The sequence below is a fragment of the Andrographis paniculata genome, unplaced genomic scaffold, assembly GCF_009805555.1.
Source record: "Andrographis paniculata isolate CXL003 unplaced genomic scaffold, ASM980555v1 Contig78END, whole genome shotgun sequence".
Taxonomy (NCBI): domain Eukaryota; kingdom Viridiplantae; phylum Streptophyta; class Magnoliopsida; order Lamiales; family Acanthaceae; genus Andrographis; species Andrographis paniculata.
Window position 1 is genome coordinate 1,465,236 of NW_026137615.1, and position 26,516 is coordinate 1,491,751.

A 26,516-nucleotide genomic window follows, 5' to 3' on the forward strand; every position below is an offset into this window, starting at 1 on the left:
AGATGATATGGATGGTATCACAAAGTTAAATGAGCATTTACACAATTTCATTATTTTCCCCCAAAGACTTGGGACCACTACGACACTTCTTGGGAATTGAGATTGCCCAATCGAAGAATGGTGTTATCCTATCTCAGAGAAAATATGTTCTTGATATGTTATAAGAAACATGTATGAATGAATGTAAGGTTGTGGATTCCCCTGTGGATCCAAATACAAAATTGCTTCCAGGACAGGAAGAGCCACTGACTGATATTGATGTTGGACGATATAAAAGGCTTGTTGGAAAACTTAATTATCTCATTATCACCCGACCAGATATATCATTTGCAGTAAGTGTAGTGAATCAATTCATGCAGTCTCCATTGGACTCTTATTGGAAGGCACTTATGCGTATTTTGCGGTATATTAAAAGGTCTCCCAGAAAAGGATTACTTTATACAAATCATACCATTCTGAAATCGTCGGATATTTAGATGCTAATTGAGCGGGGTCTCCAATTGATAGGCGTTTTACCTCTGGTTATTACATTTTTATTGGAGGCAATTTGATATCTTGGAAAAGTAAGAAACAAAATGTGGTTGCGCACTTAGTGTTGAGGCTGAATATCTTGCTATGGCTTTAGCTACATGTGAGCTTCTCTGGATTAAAAAATTACTTTGTGAACTCAAGTTCTGTGATATGGCGAAGATGAAGTTATGATGTGATAACCAAACAACACTACACATGGCGAAGATGAAGTTATGATGTGATAACCAAACAGGTCATTGGTTAATGATCATATTGTCATTTGATTTAAAAATAAGAGAATTCAAAATTAAATAAAAAAATAGATTAGATATATTTCCAGAAATAGAAAAATAGAGGAAACAAATAAGAATGGTGATTATTTCACTGAATTGGAAACTTTCATCTGCCCCATTTTTTTTAGGTAGGGAATGAATCTCAAACCCGTTGTGGATTGCATCTACAACAGTAGCAGCACCCGTGTAGAGAAGTGAGTAGGGTAGGGATCAAAGATTAATTTGTGTATGTGAGTGGATGCGCGAGGAATAGGAGGACCCATGTGTTAGCTATTATTTTTAAAAAAACACTTAAATTGTCCCTAAATCAATGACTCCAAACTCATTGAATCGTAAAGTTATTTGAATATTTAGATCAAAATGAACTATATATCGAGAGTACAATATCCATGACTTGAAAAAACCTCCACATCAAGATCCATAGTTTATTGAACATAAATTCATGGTTTTTTTTTTTTAAAAAAAAAAAACTCAAGAGGCACCTTGCTGCAAAGGTATCCCATAAGGCATAGGACAACAAACATGTGTGCTTATGCATTGTTAATAGATTTCAACGACACTGTAACACCCCGTCCCACTCAAATCGGAGTGTCACCTCCACGCCACACCGGAAGGCTCGTTCATCAACCAACGAGCCCTACGTTGTGGTGCTAAGACTAAAATAATGAATACAAACAACTAAATAGAGATTTAAAATTAAAGCGCACCGGCTTATTAATTGAATAAGTAAAGTTCGAGTAAAAAATATAAGATGGAAATAGTTTAAAAGGCATTAGTCCTTAAACATAATTAACGAATTTCAAAAGCATTCTAGAAGATAAAGTAGTTATAGTTCCCCCTGATGGATCATATAATGTGGATACATCATTTAGGTATAAGAGAACCACCATCACCTACAAAAATGTTGTAGGAAGAGGGTCAACATAACGGTTGAGTAAGCGCAATTAATCGAAGATAAATTAATACGGTATAAATCATTATTCACGTGTAAATGCCACAAAATCATTTGAAGAAAATAATTTGAATAAAATGTCACATATCACACAAGGATAACTCACACACACTAAGTCTTTTAGCGCCTCTATTATATCTCCCTTTTATTCTCAAGTAATTGTGATGAACACATCACGAAGGAAATTCCACTAGGCCTTAATTAGGGCCAGCTCAACCCGGGTTTCCAACCTTGTTACTTCGTATGACACATCATATAGTTAAACATAACAATCATAGGGTCACAACCCTCAAGAAAAGCTCCACAATATGTACATAAGGGTTCGAAACCCAAAGTACACGTAAATCAATTTATTTATTAGTTTGCGATGGGCACCAAATGGCCCACAACCCTTTAGTCTCCAATATAACATACCAAGAGGGGATTGTATGCAATCCATCCCTCCATCACGGATGACGGTCCAAAGATCTTTTTCATTGTGAATGACGGGAACCTTATAATCACCCAAAAAGGGACCCTGCCATCTTGATCCCTCAGCCTAGCCCATTTGGGTTCTAGGTCGAGGTTAGCTAGTTATCCTAAAATACCTGTATACCCTCATGTGTTTAGCTAGTTATCCTAAAATACCGGTATACCCTCATGTGTTTGCAAGGCACAGAGGTGGAAGACTATGTCTTATCATCCAAACAATTGACGAGTTGATCGGACTCGACAGATAGTTTTAATTACCAATTCGACCCAATACTCAACATGCTATTAGGATATTAAAATCTAACAAGTTCGTTATAATCTCACTTTATTTCACCAAGTAAATATTTGAATAATATGTCCATCCCAATAGGCATAATCTAATTTTTTTAAAAAAATCATAATAGTTAAACATAATCATAAATCTTTTCCAAAAAAAAGATACCATAACTAGGTTAGGGCAAAATTAGGGTTTCAAACCCATTCCACAAATTCTACTATTGTCATCTTAAAATACTATAATAATCTTGACATAAGCCCTAAGGGGCGTTATAATGAACTTTATAGAAGAAATTAGCAAAATCTAAAACTTTTAGGGCAAACACATTTGAAAATAATTTTGAAAAATATCAACGAAAGGGGTCTAGGGATTAGAACATATCAATTATATAAGATTAATCTCACTTACCTCACGAGAAGAGACCAAAAAAAAATAGTTTTGCATAAGAAGAACTTCCAAGGGAGAAGATGAACCATGCGGCTGGCGGCTGGAATGTAGAGGGTTTATTTCTCTCTTTAAAAATAAATTAGACTTGGGCCTATACCTATTTTTTTAATTTTCTTGGGCCCAAAATAGTCCAAACACTCTAACCACTTTTAATTTTAATTAAATCATAATATTTCTCACACAAAACACCCAAACAACTTAAGGCCCCAAAAAAATTTGCCCGACTCCGGCATCGGACCCTGGAAAGCTCCGGCGAACTTCCGCCGAAAATTTTACGGGGTATTACCGGCACTTTACTCACAATCCAAGTGTTAGATATTATTTTGAAAACCATTCAAAGCAAATTCATCACATTTTGAGAAATTTCAACCATAAATAAAGAATAAAAATCAAAATAACTTGAATATATTCATAGATTCATCCAATCTAATGCAAAATCATAGTTTCCCAAACAACATTAAAACAGTACACCAATTTAAAAAATTCGATTCAAATACCTATACAAAAATGATGCATAGACAAAATCTATCAAAACAAGACAAGAAAAAAGTATATTGTAAAAATTCATTCAAGCACAAGGGTCAAATACAAGGCATAGAGAAAAATACAACAAAAGCAACATGGCAAAATTTAAGGTGCAAAAATCTCTGCGACATCAAGCAATATAATCTGAAAAGATAAAAATCACTCATTACACCAATTAAAAAATTCCGCTCATAAATCCATACTAAAAAACGAATCCAGAAACAAAAGATCCACCAAAACAAAACAAATAATGAAAAAAAATAGATTATGGAAATTCATTCAAACACAGGTCAAATACAATGCATAAATACAACGAAATCAAGATAATAACGTATATATTGAAGACTTAAGGCACAAAATCTCAGCAACATACATAAATATATAATCTAGAGAGACTAATACCATACTGGAGAAGATGGAATGGAATCGAAGATGAAAACATAATCTAATCAAAGACTAGGGCCATCGTAAGTGGATATCACGGGGTATATATAGCACCCCTGTTTCGGATTAAGTTTTGTCTTCAGAAATTAAAAACCGGGGATGGAAAAATCACTTCAATAAATTCAAAAATAAAAAATAAAAGCGCAAACACGTTTAAAAAGCATACAATAAATTTGAGATGCATTTACTAAACAAGGGCCATGCTTGATTAACAACATAAATGATATATAATTAATAGTATCCCATCATTGTGACAAATATGATCTTTCTAAATAATATAAAATCATCAAAAATAAAAAATAAAAATAAAATGGTCAAAACTTTATCAAGACTATACCATATGCAGTGTCGTGCTAGAACAAAAAACTAGCAAATAAATTGGGACGTACGCAAGATAATATAAGAAAAAGCCACAAATTCACAAAACAATGACAATACTAAAATGTGAAATTTTCTCCCAAGTTGGAAAGAGAAACGTATGTAAAAATGCAGCCCAAGTACCAAATATGAACTACAACGATCAAAGTTTCAGCAATGCTCGCCTACTCTACATCCTTTGGTTGTATGGTTGGACCAAGCATATTGATACATAAATTATGCATACATTTATAAATGACAAATCAATGACTACAATATGAATAACGATATCCCTTCTTGCAAGATTTTCACTTTGAATAACTTCTTTTCTTAAAGATCAAAACAAAAGTTTTCATTATGAAATTGCATTTATATCCTAGCCAGATAAAATTTTCCTAGAAAGATTGTTCTCCTGACAAATAGTCAATGCTTACCACGACATGAATTTAACAACATTCTTGTTTCAACTTTCATATATATGACCTTCTCAAGCATTAATCTCTCTGTCTACCGGAAACACCTACAAAACTAATGGCCCCAATGTTCTCTCTATTTCTACTATTTTTATTTATTTATTTATGTAACTGCTACTGTAGGCCTTAATTACCTCCTGAGTATAATCAAGAAGCAAAGTGCACAGGTGAAGTCATCTGCAATCATAGAAACTTTGCAATAGGGAGGTATGTAGTTAGCTTTATTGTGAGTATAGAGTATAGCCAGTGTGATTGCACTGCAGAGTGGATATCAGTCTTTCTACAATTTATTTTTATAAGATACGACCAAAAACCATTAACGACTAAGTAAGAGAATGCACAGATATAAAATATGAATTGTTTGATCCCCAAACACCTATTTAAAATTATATGATAGCATACAAAACCTTTAGGCCTACTTAAAAGTCTAATATGATAGTAGACATAATAACCACGATAACACAACATACCTAGTAAAACATGTTTTTCAATTTTGCTGAAATCAGAATTGGTAGCATCAGCTAGTGCTGTAACATAAGAAAGAAAGAAAGAAAACAAGCATATCCATGAGAATTTATGTGAAAATTAAAGTCTCAAGACGGCAATGTGTGGTGCTAAAACAAATCATTGCTTAATAAGCATATTGTCATTTGATTTAAAAAAGTAAAAGAGAATTCAAAATTAAATAAACAAATAGATCAGATTGGTTTCCAGCAATAGAAAAAACAAAGGAAACAAATAAGAGTAGTGAAGTTATCTCACAGAATCGGAAGCTTCATCTGCCTTTTTTTTTAGTAAGGAATGAATTTCAAACTCGTTGTGGATTGCATCTGCAGCAGCAGCGGCACCACCATAGATGAGTGAGTAGGGTAGGGATCAAAGATTAGTTTGTATATGTGAGCGGATTTGCGAGGAAGGGGAGGAACCTCCTCTGCCATAGTTGAACTTGAATAGAGAAGAAAGGCTATGGAGACTGTGCAGTTTCTAATCATGTTGGAAATTGGAACTCCTGACACAAAACTCGGGCGGGAAAGCTTCCTAAATCCAAATCCTGCCTACAATTGCAGTGCAACTATCGCGCCTTTGAATCTGAATTAAACCAACTGGAAATCAGAATTGGAATTGGCTGGATCTGTGTAGTTGGCCCCTATTTCAATTTCCAATCATCATATCATATCATCATCATTCAAAGTTGTGTTGCATTGAAGTGATGATCATCAAATCAAACCCAGATGAAATTCAACGATCAATTACGAGGCCTTGTTTCCAAATGATATTAGGCTATATATTTATTTTTTAAAATTTTATGGCATTTTATAGTTGTTATATATAATGAAGTAGAAACAGTAAATGACTCTTTTCAATAATTTCTTCTTTCATCTAAATCATTTCATCCAAGTCACCTTGCAAAAAAAATCAGTTTTAACATCTAATTATTTTAGATTCCAATTAAAATGAGCAACCAAAGCTAGCATGCTTGAACAATAGAAAATTTCACAACTGAAGAAAAAATTTCACTATAACCGATACCCTCTTTTTGGGTAAAATCCTTAGTTACTAGTCTAGCTTTAAATCTAATATTATTTTTTATCATTTGTCACTTTAAAAATCCATTTACAATCCACCAAAGATAACCTTTCAGGTTTGGTAACTAAAACCTAAGTGTTATTATCATGTAAGGACTTTATTTCACCATTCATTGCTTTAATCCACTATATTTTATATTTTGTAGTAATTGATTCTTCATATGACTCTGGTTCATTACCATCAAGTGTATCAAACACCATAAAAGCATATAAAGTCAAACCAAAATCATTAAATCTAACCGCCTGTTTAATAGTTCTTTTGGGTCTATTCGAAATATTTTTATTCAAATGATCACTTAAAGGATCACACAAATTTTCTTGTTGAAAATCAACACATTAGTTATCAAAATACAACAGAATAAGAACTGGAACCCACAATTTCATATTGAAAAACTGTTTCAGGTCTAATAGAATTCGTTTGAAAATTTTCTGAATTTTCAGAACATTTTCATCATTTTTCAATGAAAAACCATCAAACTCCATCTTATTTTGAATACTATCAAGTTCAGAAGTTGAAACAGGTAACACATTACTCAAACAAGTCATTTCAAGTTCATTAAATATAACATCACGACTAACATTTATTTTAAAACCTAGACTGCTTTTAATCCATAATCCACAACCTTTAACACATTCGAGATAACCAAGAAAAACACATTTTTCTACCTTAGGTTCTAATTTATCAGTTAGAATATGAGCAAATGCAACACAACCAAACTCTTAAATTTGACGAATTTATAGGCTTTCCTAACCACACGGATTCGGGACAATTCCTATTAAAGGGAACCGATGAGACCTATTTACTGAATAGGTTGTTGTTATAACAGCCTCTCCCCAAAACATCTAAGGCAAACCCGAGGAAGCCAACATGCTTCTAACTCTTTTTAAAAGAGTTTGATTAATCCTCTCAACCACCTCATTTTGTTAGGGGTGTATAAGGGACTGTTTTGTACCTAACAATATCATGCTCAACACACAAAGAATCTAACCATTTATTACAAAATTCAAGGCCTTTATTAGTCATTAAAATCTTAATTATCTACCATTTTTTATTTTCAATCAAAACTTTCCATTCTTTGAATAATTTAAAAAGATCAGATTTTTTTTATCATAAAAAATACCTAAACTTTTCTTAAAAAAATTATCAATCATAGAAAGAAAATACCTACTGTCATCATGCGTAGGCTCACTAAAAGGTCCCCACACATCAACATGTATATATTCCAAAATATGAGAGGGTTTAATCAATTTAGGAGCTCAACCATTAGAGAATTAAAATCTATGTTGTTTTCTATAGACACATTCATCACACAAAGTAAAGAAGAAATTTTATTTTTTTTCCAAAATAACTATTTTTGTGTAAAATTTCTAAACCTTTAGCATTTATATGCCCAAGCCTTTTATGCCATAATTCAGTTTTATCATCACACACTTTATTTGAAATTTTAGAATTCAAACATGCTCCAGCTTAGTGATATACAATTTATTTTTCCTTTCAACTTTGAAAACAACTAAAGAACTTTTTAAAACTTTCGTATAACCATTTTCCCACTTTCCTTCTAGCCTTATATCCTCTAAACTCACACAAGACAACAAGTTATTGCAAAAATCGGCCACATGTCTCACATTATTTAAAATTAACAGAAAACCAGTTCCAAACTTAAGATGAACAATGCCTACACCTTCAACTCTAGAAACTTTATCATTTGCCATAGAAATTGTGCAATTATATAATGTCTTGTAATTTGAAAAAATTTTTCTTAAGGGTGTCATGTGATAAGTACAAGTTGAATAAATTAACCATTCATTCATACACACCAAATTCACATACAACAATCAGTTTTCACCATATAAACATCACCAAAGTTTTGAAAATCCGAAGTATAATTAGCATGCTCATTAGGTAATTGTGTGCTAGTAGACCCAACTATTTTAGTACATTGTTTAACGTAATGCCCAACTTCTTCACAACCAAAACAATTTCTTTTGGGGTTTCTAGACTTAGACCAAGACTTACCCCTAGAATTTTTCTTCTATTTATTATTATTATTATTATTATTATTATTAATATTATTATTATTATTATTATTGGTCCTTGGTTTGAAGGAAGAAATGTTGGCTTGCAAATCCAAGTCTTACATTGGAAATTGAAAAGAAAATTTCACACCTTATAAGTTTTACATCAACTCTACTCGTATTGATGGACCAACAATATGGAGACCAACTGTTGAAAGGCCAGCAGTTGAGGAACTAAGAGACCAGTGGAGATGATTGATGACAATAGGATCGGTTGTAGAGAGATTGATCGACTAACTAACGATAAGTGAGCATTTGGATAGACTCTGTGGGGAGGACAGTGGAGTTGCTAGCAACATTGACAGAGCCGTCTACTTGGTCAACGAATGATATGCTCACAATACATTATTTAAATTTGCGATTGTTAGCGAGAAATATTAAATGCGAGAATATTACAACAATTTTAACTGTGAAACCGAGTCGAGAAATGTTTTCTCTTTGCAAATTATCATATGCTCGGGTAACACCTTCAATAGACAACATTCTAACTCCAAAAATAAAATGATTTTTGTCTGCGAAAAAAGTAACACCTCTTATCGTCAGAGCTCCAACAAACGAAACGAGAATAGAAATGACTGCTGCTAGAACGGACTTGAGAGAGGAAGAGTAGAGAAAGGTTTAGAACCTTTATATAAACACAATCACCTGAAAGAAAATGGAAAGCCAAACTTCAAGCCTAAGCTCGTGTGCGTGTCCGGTCCAAACCGCATGCGCCCATGTAGTTTTCCAAGACTCACATGTCCCAAGCAAATTTATTGTTACTTTTATTGCATCATTAAATATATAAAATAAAAAAACACAGTTTATTGATGTATTTAACTAATGTGAAACAAATTTTTAACACTCAATTAGTTATCAACTAGTTAGTTCAAAATTCATTATTGCAATTTAGCTAGTTTTTTTAATTAAATTTAAATCCAAAAAATTGAGAATTACTTCTCATATTCAGCCCAATATGTATTTAATCACACACAAAAAAAAAAAAAAAGAATATTTGATTGTTGTTTGAAATTTATTTAAAATGAAATATTGATTGGATTTTTTTGTTTAAATAGTATTTTAATGTAATATAATAAAATAATATATTTTTGTTGAAAATTGTATTGAATATTGTTAATTTTAATTTGAAATATTAAAAGAACATTCTATATAACACAGTCGTGTTCAATCCGACTAAGGTGCTACTTCTGCATCCATTATAGTCATGTAGCATGGTCCGTTGATATTTCAATGGTAAGACATAAAATAATGATTTATTGTTTATGTGAGACTAGTTTCGATAATATTTTGGCAAAATTATTCATAACTTTATTGTTTCGAAATTCAGAGTAAATCCCTCTGTATTTTGAAAATTGCATGCAGTTCTTTTATATTTCAAAAATATTGCATGAAATTTTCCGATCAAAAAAAAAATATAAATAGGAAATCATATTCTCATCATACAAAAAATGTTAAGGGGTTCATACAATGTTTTGAAAGTATAAGAGATGCTATAGAAGATTTACACCGACTTTCGAAACTATGTAAGAGTTATGGAAAATTTTTCCTAATATTTTAGAAGGTAAATTATTTTTTAGTCCGGTAATTGTACTTTATAATTTTAATTCCATAATTATAATCTATATTAAAAGATTCTTGTATGTACATCAGAAATACTTACATGACATACAAAATGATATCGTATCACATAAAAGACTAAGGACTAAAAAATATTTTATCCTATTTTTTTTTTAACAAGACCAAAAAAATTAAAATAATTTTGATTGGAACTTCAATGGGAGCTGCTCTTTTTATTTATTTATTTTGGATCCAAAGGATGGATGGAATGTATATTAAGATTTTTGTATTAGGTGTGATATGCCGCATGCTTATCTAGTGTGACTTATCTGTTATACATAATTTGGAAGTATTAGGTTGGAATGAAATTTACTAGTGTTTACTTTCGGCAGCGATAGTGAATTCACGAGTCATTAAAAAATATTATCTTATTTTTTTAATAAGATCAAAATAAAAAATAAATAAATTTGATTGGGAGGATCTCCCAAACGTGAATTTTGCTATCTGACTGAAAAAAAAAAAAAAAACTGGAGTTTGGTTTGGCAAAAGAACAAATGGACGGAGAATTGCCATCAATGCAACTCAACGCAAGAAGTTGACAAAAATGAAAGAAAATCACCAGAAGTTTCCTCCACTCTTGCTCACAATGATCAAATCTCCACTCTATGTAGCCTTATTCGCTGCTTATCTCTACCGATCCCACAAGAAGAGGAGGGAATCCCTCCACGCCCCCAACCGTTAGCTGCTTCCCGACCGACCACACCTACGTAGGCAGCTATGCCGATTACGGCTCCAGCTTCCTTGCCTTGCCACCGCACTTCTGCTTTCATCCCCAGGCTCCCGCGTTCATTGCCTACTCTCCAGCCCTCTCCTACTCCCGGCTATCGCGGTTTCTTTCCTGCAAGAATCCGAGCGAGCTCTTCTATTGCTCTGAAGCCCGTATGTTTTTTTTTTTTTTCTTCAATCGGACTCATTATTGTGTTGATTGAATTTCCAGCCTTGTTTATGGATATCCGTTTTGCTTATATCATTACACTGTGACTGGTTTTCATGTGAATTGGTTTTGGATTACTTCCTTCGCATTTTTCTTAGTTGAAGATTTAGTTGTGATTTTGGTCAAATTAGCTAGTGATTTTGGATGTAATGGGGAAGCTAACTTGTGACGTTTTAATGGAATTATTGATGGAAGTCATGATATCAAATATCACAATCAGGATAATAGATGATGAAGTTATATTGTTTCAATTGATCTCAGTAGACTGACAGCTAATTATGGGCAAAACGTGATATAAATCTAATTATATGTGGTTGGCCCTTATTCGAAGATGTAGCTTTTCCCTTTTCTTTTGTGTTCCATGACTGAATCATGAACATTACTTAATCATTCACGAACTTACATATCTCATGCATTCATTAATCATCCCTTTTCTTAATATACTGATGTTATAAGAGAATAAGATCGTTCGGGTTTATGAACAAGACAATGATGTCACGGTTCTCGATAGAATTGGTGCCTTTCCATATGCAATGTGGTTAGCATCTTGGAGGCTCTACAATGCCTAACAGTTATATTATTTTACTGCAATTTCAGGATGTCTTTAGGAATCTTAAAATGACAACTGTCAATTGTTCTTCCAACATATTAGAGATTCTGATCTTGATGGGCATACCTTATTTTGCTATTGAAATTGATTAAAATCCTATGTCTAAATTATGCAGAAAAGGATGGATGGTTATTACTATAGGTGATAAGTTCTGTTGTTGAAGTCATGATTTCTTCATACTCTGTGAACAACAGAAAAGAGAATTGAAAATGCTGTCATGCCAAAATGGTTCATAATTTCCCAAGACCAGAAATTCTGTAGATGGGACAAAATATAATGCAAAATGGATGCAAACTTTTGTAAATATAAGACGATCTATTTGTGGGGTATCAGGAATCCTAGTAAAATAATTTGCTCAATCAAACATGGTATCCCCTCAAAATTACCCTTAATACAAGTGTGGAACATTTACTGTAAATCTGTAATAAACAGTGCATAAAACTTGCCGATAGACCAGGTTATGCTTAGAAGTGAAGAACATTACTCTCCACCTTTTAACTTGGTCACTACAAGGTGTTGGTCTTTTTTTGTAGAAGAATATTTACAAATTACACTAGTTATATAAACCGCAGGCAACAATAATTTTATTGTCTTTTAGTTTTAGGCTAATGCTTGGTCTTGTGTATACTAATACTTGTCTTCACATTTTGGAAGGAAAGTGTTTCTTATTCTGGGGTTCATGCTGAGCGTGTTGTTTCTTGCTTGCTAGGAATCATATGTTGAAGATCAAGATACTTCATCTGCGGACTTGTTTGCTTGCCCCATTTGTTATGAGCCGCTAATCAAGAAAGGACCTTCTGGTTTCAACTTGTAAGTTCAAATTTGAATATAAGAATCAAGCAGCTGCTAGCTTATATGAACATTGAACTTTCCTTCACATTGTGTTTAAATATACGTATCATATACAATCTATTCTCATTCTGAATGCGCTTTGGCTTTTATATTAGTTTATAATTCATAGATTAACATTTTTGGAAAGTAGGGGAGTTATAGTAAATAGTAATCATATCAGGGTTATATTAGGAGGAAGAGTGAGAACACATAGCCAAACACTAAATCTGAAATGAGAGATGAAACTAATAGATGCCAAGCACTTAGAAAGGTTAAAGCTGTAGACGTTTAGAAGTATTTTAATAGCCAAACGAAAACATCTCCGATAGAGGATCCGTGTTTTGCAAGGAAGTTAGCCAGACTATTTCCACTTCTTGGAATGTGTTGGAAGACTATTTCTCGGTTCCTGTAAATTAGATTTCTGAGCATCTTTATTTTAAAGTTGAGTTTCCATGGGGTCTTGCCAAAAATCCAATCCAGGGCCTTTTTTTTTTTTAATCACTTTGATTTTTAGAAGGGGGTCAATCTACCCGTGAAAAAGGTGATCAAGAAGGTGGATAATCACAAGGTTTTTTTGCTTCAATTGACCCTGCAATACCAATTGGTTGAGACATAACGAGATACTGTGCCCAGAATGATCCCCTATGATTCCACCATTGCTTGCAGGGCCTAGTTTTCCCAAAAGTAGATTCATTAGTGTTAATTTTCCACCAACCTTCACTTGGAGGTTCCCAATCTTTGAGCCCAGCTAACATAGTGCTCCTTAGATTTGATGAATGACCCCAATATTTGAGCCCAATTCAAAGTTAACTTATATTCATTTTGGGTTTATTTGAAGTAAAAAATAGGTTTGTACTTGTTTGGATTATTTATTTTTAATTGTGCAACTCTCAATTTAAAGTGAACTGTTCGTTGGGCCATTGTAGTGAATTTGAACTCTTCATGTTTTGGAGTGGTGCTTGTCATCATTGTGTGCACAAAAAACATGTCAGAAAGTTAGGAAGAAGTGGCACAATGTGCACCTTGAAATTAGGTTGCAGAACTATCCTATAGTTCTCTCTCTCTCTCTCTCTTTCTTTTTTTTCTTTTTTTTTGTAATACCCCGCACTCACACAACTCAAGCACCCACCCAGGATCTTTTCCCCCAAGCGACAAATATCTCACCACTTAGATCTACAAGGGTTTGACCTATCCTATAGTTAATGTGCTTGTCTTTTATTTTTACCTTTCAAGTGCAATGAAGCTTTTTGTTTGTCATGTGGTGAACTGTTAACTCACCCTGAATCATGCAGGCCAGCACTCTATAGATCTGCTTTTAAATGTACAAAGTGCAACAAGTCATACTCCAGCAAAAACATCTACATTGATCTTACTGTTACTTCTGGCGCAAAAGAGTACAATGAGTTCAAACCTACTGGGACTGAACTATTCAGGTACAATTGATGATTGGAACATCATATATTGCTTAGAATGTACTGGAATTCAATTATTTTTGTGTTTCACTGCATTTGTAAACATTATATTTTATCTACAAGTTTTATGTGTTGTATTTTTGCTCGAAGTTGGTATTAATGCTTCGTAATGGTCTCTCTTGCTTGCTTTCTTAAAACTCACTGCTGTTGTAAACATAATATGTGATCCACAGAATTCTTGCTTGCTTTCATAAAACTGTGGCATCTTTGGAAATACATTTTTAGCTTCAAATATTTTGATTATTTTCATTATGAAATGCTAATAATGGATTATTTGTTAAATCATTGCCTATCCCATTGTGTGGCTTGGTTATATTGATCATATGTGCCTATTTTACTGTATTAAGAATAAATTTTTTGATAATGAAAGCACACATTATTTTTGCAAACGCAGACTTTCTATCAAGTTTTTTATGAAAATTGTTTTGAATCTGATGCCAAAGTTCTTAATTTGTTCTTAGGAGTCCACTTGTTTCATTTGCATATGAAAGGGGCTGGCGCCAAAATTTCAACCGAAGTGGATTTCCTGGTCCTGATGAAGAGGTACATTGTTATTACTTTTGGTTCCATCTTATCTATCAAGTCATAGCAACCTTTTCACATGTATAGAATAGAATCAAGATAAATATATAGGTATAATCAAACGATGTCAATCGTTTGCCCAAAGAACAATCCAACAGTATCAACCGTTTGTCCAAACGCCTAAAGACTATATTTTCGAAATTCTAAATAATGTCTCAAACCCTAGCTATTCTTTAAGTATTACTACCTAAATACTAATTACTAAAATTATTATGAGCTTATCTAGTAAACAATAAATAAACCCAACCTAAAATAATAAAAGTCCAAAATTAAATCCCAATCAAATAAATATTAAGAAACTGATAAATAAAAGCCCAAGCCTCCAAAAGCAAGGCTAAGCTGGTCCAGCCTCCAGTACACCAACAGGGGCCTTGCTCCTCCTCATTCCCGAGCTCTTGCCCTTGCTCCCTATCAACTCCATCCTCCTTCGAAACAACCTTGTTCTCAAGGTTGAAGTCCTGAAATTGACTTTGGATATTGGCTTAACTCATCTAAGTCACGTCAATAATCAATTGCCAAGGAAGAAGAAATAAAATTGTGGCTTACGCCACTATCAATAAAAATTGTCACAGGGTATCCTTTAACCATGCCCCAAAGCCTCATAGTGGTTGAAAATCCCAACCATAGAATAAACTGGAATATCACCAACTTGTCCACTCGAACCCCCTTGACTCTGCTGAACTTTCTGCTGACTTGTCACCTTGCAATACTCGTATTGTTGGAGATCAACTCCTCGTCTTCCTCGGTCACCATCATATGTAATTGTTTAAAAGGACAGTCATACTCGAGTGTAAAGTGTTTCTTATGCATAAAGCATACCTTTGGTGGAAGCCAAATGAATATGAAACGAGCTGTGGACTGTCCGGACAACCTCGAATTTGTTCCTGGGGGCTGCTCCGGAGCTGCCGCGCAACCTTAGAAAAACTACCACTCGTCCTATACATTGCTGCTAGTTGTTGCCAAATTACTTCATCCCAGTAGTTTTGAAAAATTGCCCGAATGTGTCCCTGAAACGTTGAAAGTCTAATCCTCTCTTCCTCTATTTGAAAAGGACATGTAGTCGACATTATCTTCAACCAATTTCATCACCATCTCCAAATCATTCAGGCAAAGCAGCCGCAAATCGAGCCATTTAGTCCGTTCATGAAATACCCTAAATAGCGTTCGTCAGGCAGCCTGGCACCTGCCTGCCAATTGGACAAAAAGCACACATAATCCTCCACTGTTGAGATTGCCTGATCTCGGACAGCCACTTGAACCGGCTGCCTTTGTGTCAAACTGTGCTATTGCCTATGTGAACTCCTACGAAATTGTTGGCTTTCGCGGCTTCAACCATATCAACTAATACAAGGCCAGCAATCCATAGCAACCATTGCTGATGCCACCTTCATATCTGGTGGGGTACAGTTCAATTCAAAGTGTTGCTCGTCCCGAGCTATCCACCCAATTGAATCACTACCACCAAATGACAGAAATAGTGTCACCGCGTGCTTGATCACATGTTTTTGGCGCTGCCGGGGGTGTGACAGATGCTCCCGGCCTCCTTGTGTCCCTCTAGCCGATGAATGTCCCTCCGGTGACAGCTTTAGAATCGACTTCAACAGCAAAGCAGAGAAGCCGCGATCTCAGCCAATTGCACTCTGTTCTCTGCCAATTGCATCCTATTTTCATCCAGTTTCTCCTTCATCTCGGCCTGATAGGCTTCAATCTATCCAATCAATTATTGGTTGATCTCATCATTCAGGCGGAAATAGAATCCGGCAGGTCGGATCAATTGATAGATACAAGATAAATAGATAGGAATAATCAAACAATGTCAATCGTTTGTTGAAAGAACAATAAAACAATATTAACTATTTGCCTAAAAGCCTAAAGGCTAATTTATTTCCAAGATTCCGAATAATGTTTCAAACCCTAGCTACTCGTTAAATACTACTATCTAAATCCTAATTACAAAAATTAAAATAAGTCCATCTAATAAATAAGAAATAAACCCAACCTAATAGGCCTTGCTCCCCCCTCCTTCCTGAGCTCGTCTCCTTGCTCCCTATGACACTCCTTCAAATATGTGGACTTGTGAATTATGCAAGTTACACGGAAAACATGATAGAATGTTCTATAATAATATAGTTTTATAGCTACAGGAACTAGTCATCCTTTGCATGCGTTCTATATACACTTGTTTTTTTTATTATTTTTTATTTTTTTATAAATCTTCCACTCATCCTCTCTTTCTATTTGGATTGCATTTAAAGGAGTACACTACATGTTATTGAATGTGATTCTTCTCAGTGTTCCATGATTCCTGAGTCCTGACCCCTCTGTTGAAAATCTTATGCAGTTCAATATGGCCCAGGAATACTTCCAACCAGCTCAAGGTGGAGTGCTTGTAGATGTCAGCTGTGGCAGTGGGTTGTTCTCCAGGAAATTTGCCAAATCAGGGGCCTACTCAAGAGTTATTGCACTTGACTTTTCTGAGAATATGCTTCTCCAGTGTTACAATTTCATTAAAGATGATGATACCATCTTAAGCTCGTGGGTATTTTCTTCCTCGTTTTCCCTTTTTCTTGAATTTTTGTGAATTCGGAATCCCAATCATTTTTCCAACTAAGCAGTTTGGTTGTCTCTTCTTTACTCTAATAAAAAGAATTCTATTCAATTTGGCAATGTGCAGCAATCTTGCACTTGTGAGAGCTGATGTTTCAAGGCTTCCATTTCCATCTGGCTCTATTGATGCCGTTCATGCTGGTGCAGCCTTGCATTGCTGGCCATCTCCTTCAAATGCAGTAAGTTTATAGTTTGCAGGCCCTGAAATAATAGTTTTTTTGCTTTATATAATTAATTGGACTGAAACATGTGAATATCTAAATTTATGTCTAGACTCAATTGTTGCTTTCATAACCTTTTTTTTTTTTTTGGAATTTTGAAGAATCTTCAACAAGTTAATGGAATCCATGCATCTGTTTTCTATAATCTCTGATAATCTGATTCCCTTCATTTTTAGGTTGCTGAAATCAACCGAATATTACGAAGTGGTGGAGTTTTTGTTGGAAGCACTTTTCTTCGAAATAATCCATCAGTCCCTTCCTTCTTAAGACCTTTTAGACAGGTAGGCCCTTTAGAAAACAGTCTATCATTCCTTCTATTTTTCTAATCATATTTCGGTCTCGCTTTCTTCGACAACCTGTCAACTTACAGTATCAGATGCTACTGAATCCACTATTGATTAATATAGATAATTGAATGTAGTTTTATATGCAGAAACTTGAGCCTCTATAGAGAAGAACATAAAACTATAGACAAGGACTTGAGAGAAATTAGATTGCTGCAGTCTTGACATAAATCCACCAATTTGATCATTTGAGCTAATCTAACATCTTATAGTTATAATCTGATCAAGTATTTCAGAGCCTAATCTATATACTCAGAGTTTCGATTTGCATTTTTCAACCAAATCGTGATAGCAATCCTTGATGATAAAAATTGTAAACTTCAGCTACCTATAAGGGCATTATAATGGGAATGAAAGATCTCAAAACTCCTCTTCTATTAAGTTTGCTCTTAGGTGGAATACATCAAAATCACGAAAAGATCGTTTGGCTCACAGGTTAAATGATTTGTCGTGAAAAGTGTAAATAGAGAGCAAATAGAAAGAATTGTAGAGAGTTTAATTGAAATAGAGGATTTATATTAGATATAGGGAGATGTTTAGGGTGAGGAAAGAGGGTAAGCTTATGGTGTCATTCTCTAACATATGTTGGAAGAGTTTATTTAATTTAGATGCCGATTTTCCAAGTATATATATATATATATATATGTGTATGTTTACAAAGACTAGGGAGTGAAATAATTTCAAAATTTTATTCCCGTGGCTAGTATGCTCTGAAGGAAGATATATATATATATATTTTTTGATATATACTAATTAGTAAATATTTATTTGAAAATAATAATTACGACTAAAATTAGTTTATTTATCTTCACGTGCTTACTAAATGTTTAAAATTGATCGATTATAATCAATATGTAGTTTCCATGCAAATATGACATGTGATAATGTCTAAAATTGAATAACTGTAACTACTTTTTTCATTTTCAAATTGTACTTTCAAGTATGAGAATAAGCAAACTTAGGGGGAATGACCAAAATGGGTAAACTTATGAAGAATGAGTGTATTAGTGATTCTCATATAAATGAGCAGTTCTCGAAAATGCATCATTTATTGGAATTAGTATAGTGATGGTTTTTTCAAGTGTTGTTTTGAGTTCAATTGTTTTCTGTTAATTCTGGTCGAAAGTTCCCTAATGTAGATTTCAGACATTTGGGTGTGTTTCAATATGTTTCGAAAGGTTTTAGAAGATCATTTAAGAGAGAATATTAATGAGAAGTGTGAAAATAAAGTTTAAAACATAAGTAAATAGTGATTACATTCACGACGCCTGCAAATATATCATATAGCTGCATCTGGCTTTGCTTGACAGATGATGATGAGGAACAACTATTTCACGGCCGAGGAGATTGAAGAGTTGTGCACATCTTGCGGTCTCATTGATTACACGAAAAGAATACAGCAATCCTTCATCATGTTCTCCGCCCAAAAACCTTAAGTATATGTTGGTTACGGGGAAATTGCAAAAAATATCTCCCATGTATACCAATTATTATTTTTGTCCTATATTTATCTTGTTGGAAAAATATATTCCTCATGTTTGCAAAAGTCGCTATTTTTATCCCCTTTGGCCGCGCGTGGGGTGAATGTAATGCACAGACAAAGGACAAAAATAACGACTTCTGCAAATATGTAAGATATATTTTATCACAGAGATAAATACAGATGGTGTATACATGAGGTATATTTTCTGCAATTTTCTCGTTGGTTATGGAACACCATGATGTGTTTCTGCAAACCATAAGATAATCTGATGTCTTCTTGTTTGATGATGGCGCCGAACCGATTCAAGATACGTTCCGATCTTCTTCACATTTTGAGGTTGTCTTTCACTTGCTTTATTTACTTGTTGTAGTTAATAAAACCCATATTACGATGGTAGTTGAGAATGTAAAGCAAGCTAAATATAGTGAAATGAACATAGAAAAAATTTCAATGTTGGTTCTATTGATTATTCCATTGTAACACTGGTAAAAGTTTGCTTCATAATTAGTTTCATTAAAATGTGTATGTTGATAATCAAATACAAGTTGTGATGTGTATCTTATATAGTCCCTCCGTCTCACTTCTCATATCCACTTTTCTATTTTTGTCCGTCCACTTATTTTGTCATTTTTAAAAAAAAAATAATTATACAATTTAATCTTATTTTTAAACATTTTAATTTATAAATTTTTTTAATTTTAATTATACTAATAAATTATTTTAATCTTAATTTATAATTATTTTTATTATACGATAATTATTTTCAATAATACATTTTTAATTATTTACTAATTATACATTTCCTAAAATTCCCGTGTCTACAATAAAGCGGACAAAATATCCGGGACAAAGGGAGTAATTTACAAGCATACATAGGATTATATTTTTTATTTTGTATTTTTTAATGTGGAACTTTGGGTAGTTTCGGTGCACTTTAAACTCTAACCAAACTTTGCTACTCTTTCTTTGCCACGTAATTTTTTCTATTTTTTATTTTCGTTCGTTTTATATATAATTTATTTTTTATTTTTTCGGAAATATGATAATATATTTTAACCGTATTTTAAATTTTATAATTTTATTAAATTATTTAGTTATCTTATTTAATCTATAATTATTTTTATTATACAATAACTATTTTTATTAATATATTTTTTAATTATTTATTAATTTGTTGATGTAATTTTTCAACAAAAATAAAGTAAAATTCAAAGATATAGAAAATATCCTTAAACTTGATTAATTAGTGCCTGAGATTAGGAATCTCTAAACACTGTATGGTACAGAAAATAAACTGGAAAATAAAAGACTGAAATTTAAAGTGGTGATCCCCAAATCTGACTTTGCTTTGTTGAAGTTGATTGAAGATGCCTTGCCAAATGATGATCCAAATCCTTAAATATTCTTTGAAGAAAACGTTCAGAACCGTCGCACTGTTTCACCAACCGTTCCCACCAGTTACAGAACTCAGAACTGCCTCTTTCATTGACACATGTCTTTAACCGCCTCGCCAACCGCATAACCCAACGACCGACCAACCGACCAATCTAGATACAAATTGGTCGCCAGATCAAAAGACTCACTGGTCGCCCCATCAAACGACCACTATTTGGTCTCTTCAATCGTCTGACCTATCAACAGACCTTTCTTCGCCCGACTTCCTTTTTCGACCGACCCCCATAGCAGCCAACCTTTGTATCAACCGACCCATTTATCCGACTGCGGATAATCCGACCTGCTTGCCCGACCGCGGACCATCTGACTTGCTTATCTGATTGAGAACCAACCGACTGAGAACCCACTGACTGACTCTGGATACCTTATTATTATTATTATTATTATTATTTTTGTGCGTAACAACATGCCTCCTCCTCAAGACTCCTAAGCATCATTTCTTATGATGTTTTAGGAGTTAGTAGGTTAGCATCCGAGGCTACGTCAGCCTCAGATCCGACCTCCATCCTTTGAGGCTACGTTGGACCCGACCTCCATTTATCGCGGACTGGTGCTGGCCTGGACGTTGGTCGATCTTGCACTACCATTGTATTCAGACTCCCGTCCGACTTATTCCTCCTTTCGGCCACTGTTGTTCTGTCATTCTTTTGCTCGCCTGAAAAGTTATGGTCGGCGACCTGACCTGTATCCGTCCATTCGGCGGGGTCCTCCTGACCTGTATCCGTCCATTCGGCGGGGTCCTCCTGACCTGTATCCGTCCAGGTTACGTAGTCCTCCCGATTTTTGTCCGTCCAGTCGACATGGTCTTCCCGATCTGTATTCGTCCAGTCGGCATGGTCCTCCCGACCTTTGTCCATCCAGTCGGTGTGGTTGTCCCGACTACGGTCCGTCCATTCGGTGTGGTCCTCCCGACCATGGTCCGTCCAGTCGGTGTGGTCTTCCCGACCATGGTCCGTCCAGGCGTCGTGATCCTGCCGACCTGTCTCCGTCCATTCGGTCGTCCCTGGTCGGGCCTGTCCTCCTGTTTGGTCCTGTCTCCAGTCTGTCTGACTGGGTATATGCTCAGGAATGGCGTTGTCCGTTTGGGGGCATGACATTTCTGGCGGTGCAGGAACCGAATTCAACATGAATTTTGATTGCTCCATCAAGTTTTGCATTGCATCATGTATTGCCTGCAGATTTGCTATCTGCTGGTCGTACATTTGCCGAAAACCTGCTGTCAATTCGGCCCGTAGTTGGGAAGCTTCTTCTGCCGTGATAAAGCCAACAGCTGTACTGTGGAATTGAAAATTTGCCATATGGATCAGCAATTTTCTCCCACTGTGGTCGCCAATTTGTTGATGTAATTTTTCAACAAAAATAAAGTAAAATTCAAAGATATAGAAAATATCCTTAAACTTGATTAATTAGTGCCTGAGATTAGGAATCTCTAAACACTGTATGGTACAGAAAATAAACTGGAAAATAAAAGACTGAAATTTAAAGTGGTGATCCCCAAATCTGACTTTGCTTTGTTGAAGTTGATTGAAGATACCTTGCCAAATGATTATCCAAACCCTTAAATATTCTCTGGGAAACCGTACTGAAAACCGTCACCCGAACGGTTACAACGTCTCCTTCCCAACCGTCTTCCAACCTTTCTCCTGCTGACACGTGTCCTCAGCAGACCAAAATTATCCCTATATTTCACTCTTTGAGCCGACCACAGACCTTCCGCCCTTTAGGCCCGACTGCCAATCTACAACCGTATTGGTCCGACTGCCAATCCTCCCGACTTGCAAACCATCTGACTTGTTTGGATTAGCTACAGACATCCCGACTAACAAATCATCCGATTTGTTGGTCCTACCGCAGAGTTCCGACCTGAGAACTTCCCGACCTGAGGGCCTCCCGACCTGCGGACTTTCCGTCCTGAGGGCCTTCCGACCTGCGGACTTCCCGTCCTGAGGGCTTCCCGACCTGTGGACTTCTCGTCCTGATGACTTTCCGTCTTGAGGACCTCCCGGCCTGAAGACCTTCCGACCTGAGGTCTTTCCGTCTTGAGGACCTACCGACCTGAAGACCTTCCGACCTGAGGTCTTTCCGTCCTGAGGACTTTCCGTCTTGAGGACCTCCCGACCTGAAGACCTTCCGACCTGAGGTCTTTCCGTCCTGAGGACTTTCCGTCTTGAGGACCTACCGACCTGAAGACCTTCCGACCTGAGGTCTTTCCGTCCTGAGGAATTTCCGTCTTGAGGACCTCCCGACCGGAAGACCTTCCGACCTGAGGTCTTTCCGTCCTGAGGACTTTCCTTAGAAATAAACCTATTTTCCTTGAGCCAGTTCAACCAACTCTAATGTCAGGCCCATTCTTCTTTTACCTTGGGCTTTTTAACCTAATTCTAAATTTCATACGTAACACCTTTCAATCTATAATATATTACACTAGGGTTAATTTAGTCTTTTTACCTTTATTTCTACTTTATTCCAATATAATACTAATATTTTTAAAACTCCGTGCAAAAAATAAATTGATATATAGATATGGGACAGAGGGAGTATCTATTAAACAAAATTGATTGCATGAGAAATATGTGGACGAGTGCATACCATTGCATACATAAGATTGTTATACAGTTGACTAAAGAATCCCTGCCAAATTTTCGTTCTCTTAAACTAACTATGTTGACTAAGCAGTTGATAATCGTAAATGATTACCAAAAGGGACATTAATTGGCTTGATATCATTCACCGTTGATTCCAATGTTTTTTTAGGGTATGTTTGTTTGGTGGATTGAATTTATAAAACACCGTAGTCCTAAATCCTATCCTGCACGTCCTTGAGTTGGTCAAATCCATCCATAATAATTAATGTGATTTGACTGTTTAACGCCATGACAATTTCCATCCAGTATAGAATGGTGCAATCCAACAAATCCAAAAAAAAAGAAAAAAAAAACATGTGTGTTGTACACGTACATGCCGCATCATATCAAACGTGGATGCTATTGATCATTGCACACATCAACTACGTAGTCATTTGATGTATTGTTTATAGCCATAATCATATTCATCTTACCTATATATATAAGTTACTAGTTGAAATGAAACACACTCAAATTACATCTCTCAATCTCTCTCTCTCGGATGACTTCTCATATCTATTAACAATATCACAACTTAGTACATATAATATAATATATTATATAAAGGTATATATCATATCATATATACACTCATATACCGCATACATATATCTATATATATATTTCTACTTTATATTATATACAATATATATAAAATAGTGGTTAGCGGTATAAGTAATTAATATTTCTATTGGCTAATCCTATATTAATATTACAACACGTTATCAACACGATTATGAATTTTAATTTTCGCAAGGTAATATTTTATATATTTATTATGTATAACCTTGCCAAACAGGAATTTCTCCATCTCCTCATTTCTGGCCAAAATTATATGGCCTAGACTCGCGATGTTAAAATGCATCTGGCATCAATGGGCTTGGAAAATACCATTCACCGGGATAAAAATTCCCCGAGCCAAGATCGTGCAAATGCCATGATCTTTTTGTGCCATCACATCGATGAGGCACTGAAAATGCAGTATGTGACGTTGGAATCCCCACTTGAATTGTGGAAGAGATTGAAAGAAAGATACGATCACTTGAGGTTGACTTTGTTGCCAAGGGCACGAAGCGAATGGCAAAGCCTACGGCTTCAGGACTTTAAAACAGTTCAAGAATACAATTTTGCTATGTTTAAAATAACATCACAGCTGCGCCACTGTGGCGAAAATATATCTGAATCTGATATGATGGAGAAAACTTTCTCCACTTTTCATGCCTCTAATATGGTCTTGCAACAGCAGTATCGTGAAAGAGGCTTCCAGAAATATTCGGAGCTGATCACCTGTCTTTTGTTGGCCGAACAAAATAACGAATTTCTGTTAAAAAATCACGAATCTCGGCTGACAGGTGCAAATCCATTTCCCGAGGCAAATGCAATACAACCGGTAAATCCAGTGCGTGGTCGTGGGCAAGTCAGAAATCAACGAATTGATCGCGATCAAAATCAGAATCGCGGACAGGGCCGGACAAACGCATACGGTCATAATAATTATCAAAACAGGCCCTGATTTGTGTCAAATCAACGTTATAATGACAGAAGGCCATACAAACCTCAACAGAGGTTCAACACCGGGAGAAACAGAAACAATGACGAGGAATGCACCCAGTGTGGAATCAAAAGCCATTGGGCCCATGTTTGTCGCACAGCCAGTCACTTGGCTGAACTTTATCGGGCCTCAAAAGAAAGATAGGGAAGAGTTGCTGCCGAAACAAACCACATTTCCCACGATAACACATTTGATAATATGATGAATGAAAATATCACGCACCTGGATGTCGATGATCTGCTTGACATAGTTGATGATTTTAAATGATAAAATATTGTTGTATCTCTTTTGTTATTTTGATGCTTTCTACCCTTTTTTTGTATTACCCCCTGTAATATAGTTTATTTTTATTATATTACTAATACATGCCTTTTATTATTTGTAACTTTTTACAAAGATATGGATGGCAAATATTTTGGAGCCGATGACAATATCTTCCTTATCGACAGTGCTACGACTCACAACATTATGAGAAACAAAATTTATTTCTCCTATCTGAATATGAGAAAACCACTATTATTACTATCAGTGGTGCATAAAAAATGATTGAAGGCTCAAGAAAAGCTACTTATTTCTCCCAAAAGGGACAAAAATGGCAATTGAAAATGTCTTATTCTCGAGCAAAGTTCGAAGAAATTTACTGAGCTTCAGTGATATTCGGAAAAATGGGTATCACAGTGAAACATTGAATGAGGCAGAAAATGAGTATCTCCTGATAACTCAGATTGTAAATGTCAAAAGAATTGTGAAAGAAAAATTGTCATAATTTTCTTTCGGCTTGTATTATTCAAAAGTCAGTGCCATTGAAACATATTACCCAGTAGACCAAATGACTACTAGCGAATTTAAAACTTGACACGATCGACTTGGGCATCCTGGCAATGTAATGTTGAGGCAAATTGTTGAAAATTCAAATGACCACCAATTGAAAAAGAAAAATATTTTGAGTACGAATGAATTTGCTTGTGCTTCTTGTTCCCAATGGAAAGAATTCAGGGTGATATTTATGGACCAATAGATCCACCATGTGGACCCTTCAAGTAATTTATGGTATTAATCAACGCGTCAACGCGATGGTCAAACGTATGTTTATTATCTACTCGCAATCTAGCTTTTGCTAGAGTATTTGCACAAATAATTAAATTGCGAGCACAATTTCCAGATCATCCAATAAAGAAAATACATTTAGATAATGCTGGAGAGTACTCATCACATAAATTTGATGATTACTGTATGTCAATTGGGATTACTATGGAACACCCTGTTTCCCATGTACATACGCAAAATGGTTTAGCTGAATCCCTTATCAAAAGATTGCAATTAATTGCTAGACCATTGTTAATGAGGTCTAAACTTTACGTATCATCTTGGGGACATGCCATATTGCATTTAGCAACCCTCGTGAAAATAACGCCGACAAGTTATCACTATTATTCTCCTACTCAATTGGTATCTGGAAAAGTACCAAATATATCTCATCTGCGAATATTTTGGTGTGTTGTTTATGTGCCAAGTGCGCCACCCTAATGTACGAAAATGAGACCTCAAAAAAGGTTGGGTATATATGTCGGGTATGAATCACCCTCGATTGCAAAATATCTTGAACCAGCAACTGGTGATTTATTTACTGCAAGGTTTTCAGACTATCACTTTGATAAATCTCATTTTCCGACATTAGGGGAGGACAATAATCAACTGAAAAAAGAAATTTCATGAAAAATACCACTTGAATTTGATCATCGTACGAAATATAGTGAACTTGAAGTCCAAAGA

At 35.1% G+C, this 26,516-nt stretch overlaps 2 protein-coding genes across 2 annotated transcripts; both read left to right on the plus strand.

Moving 5' to 3' along the window:
• The first annotated feature begins 10,554 nt into the window (after window positions 1-10,554).
• LOC127240002 (uncharacterized methyltransferase At2g41040, chloroplastic) lies at window positions 10,555-19,572 on the plus strand. Its single transcript, XM_051258415.1, has 8 exons — window positions 10,555-10,907; window positions 12,282-12,382; window positions 13,696-13,836; window positions 14,337-14,418; window positions 16,799-16,992; window positions 17,132-17,243; window positions 17,462-17,566; window positions 18,940-19,572. Exons 1-8 carry the CDS (start codon window positions 10,746-10,748, stop codon window positions 19,063-19,065), a joined length of 1,023 nt encoding a protein of 340 aa, XP_051114372.1. The 5' UTR covers window positions 10,555-10,745; the 3' UTR covers window positions 19,066-19,572.
• Window positions 19,573-24,065: 4,493 nt separating this feature from the next.
• On the plus strand, window positions 24,066-24,704 carry LOC127239568 (uncharacterized). Its single transcript, XM_051257777.1, has one exon. The coding sequence runs from the start codon at window positions 24,066-24,068 to the stop codon at window positions 24,702-24,704; it is 639 nt and encodes a 212-aa protein (XP_051113734.1).
• Window positions 24,705-26,516: the final 1,812 nt, after the last annotated feature.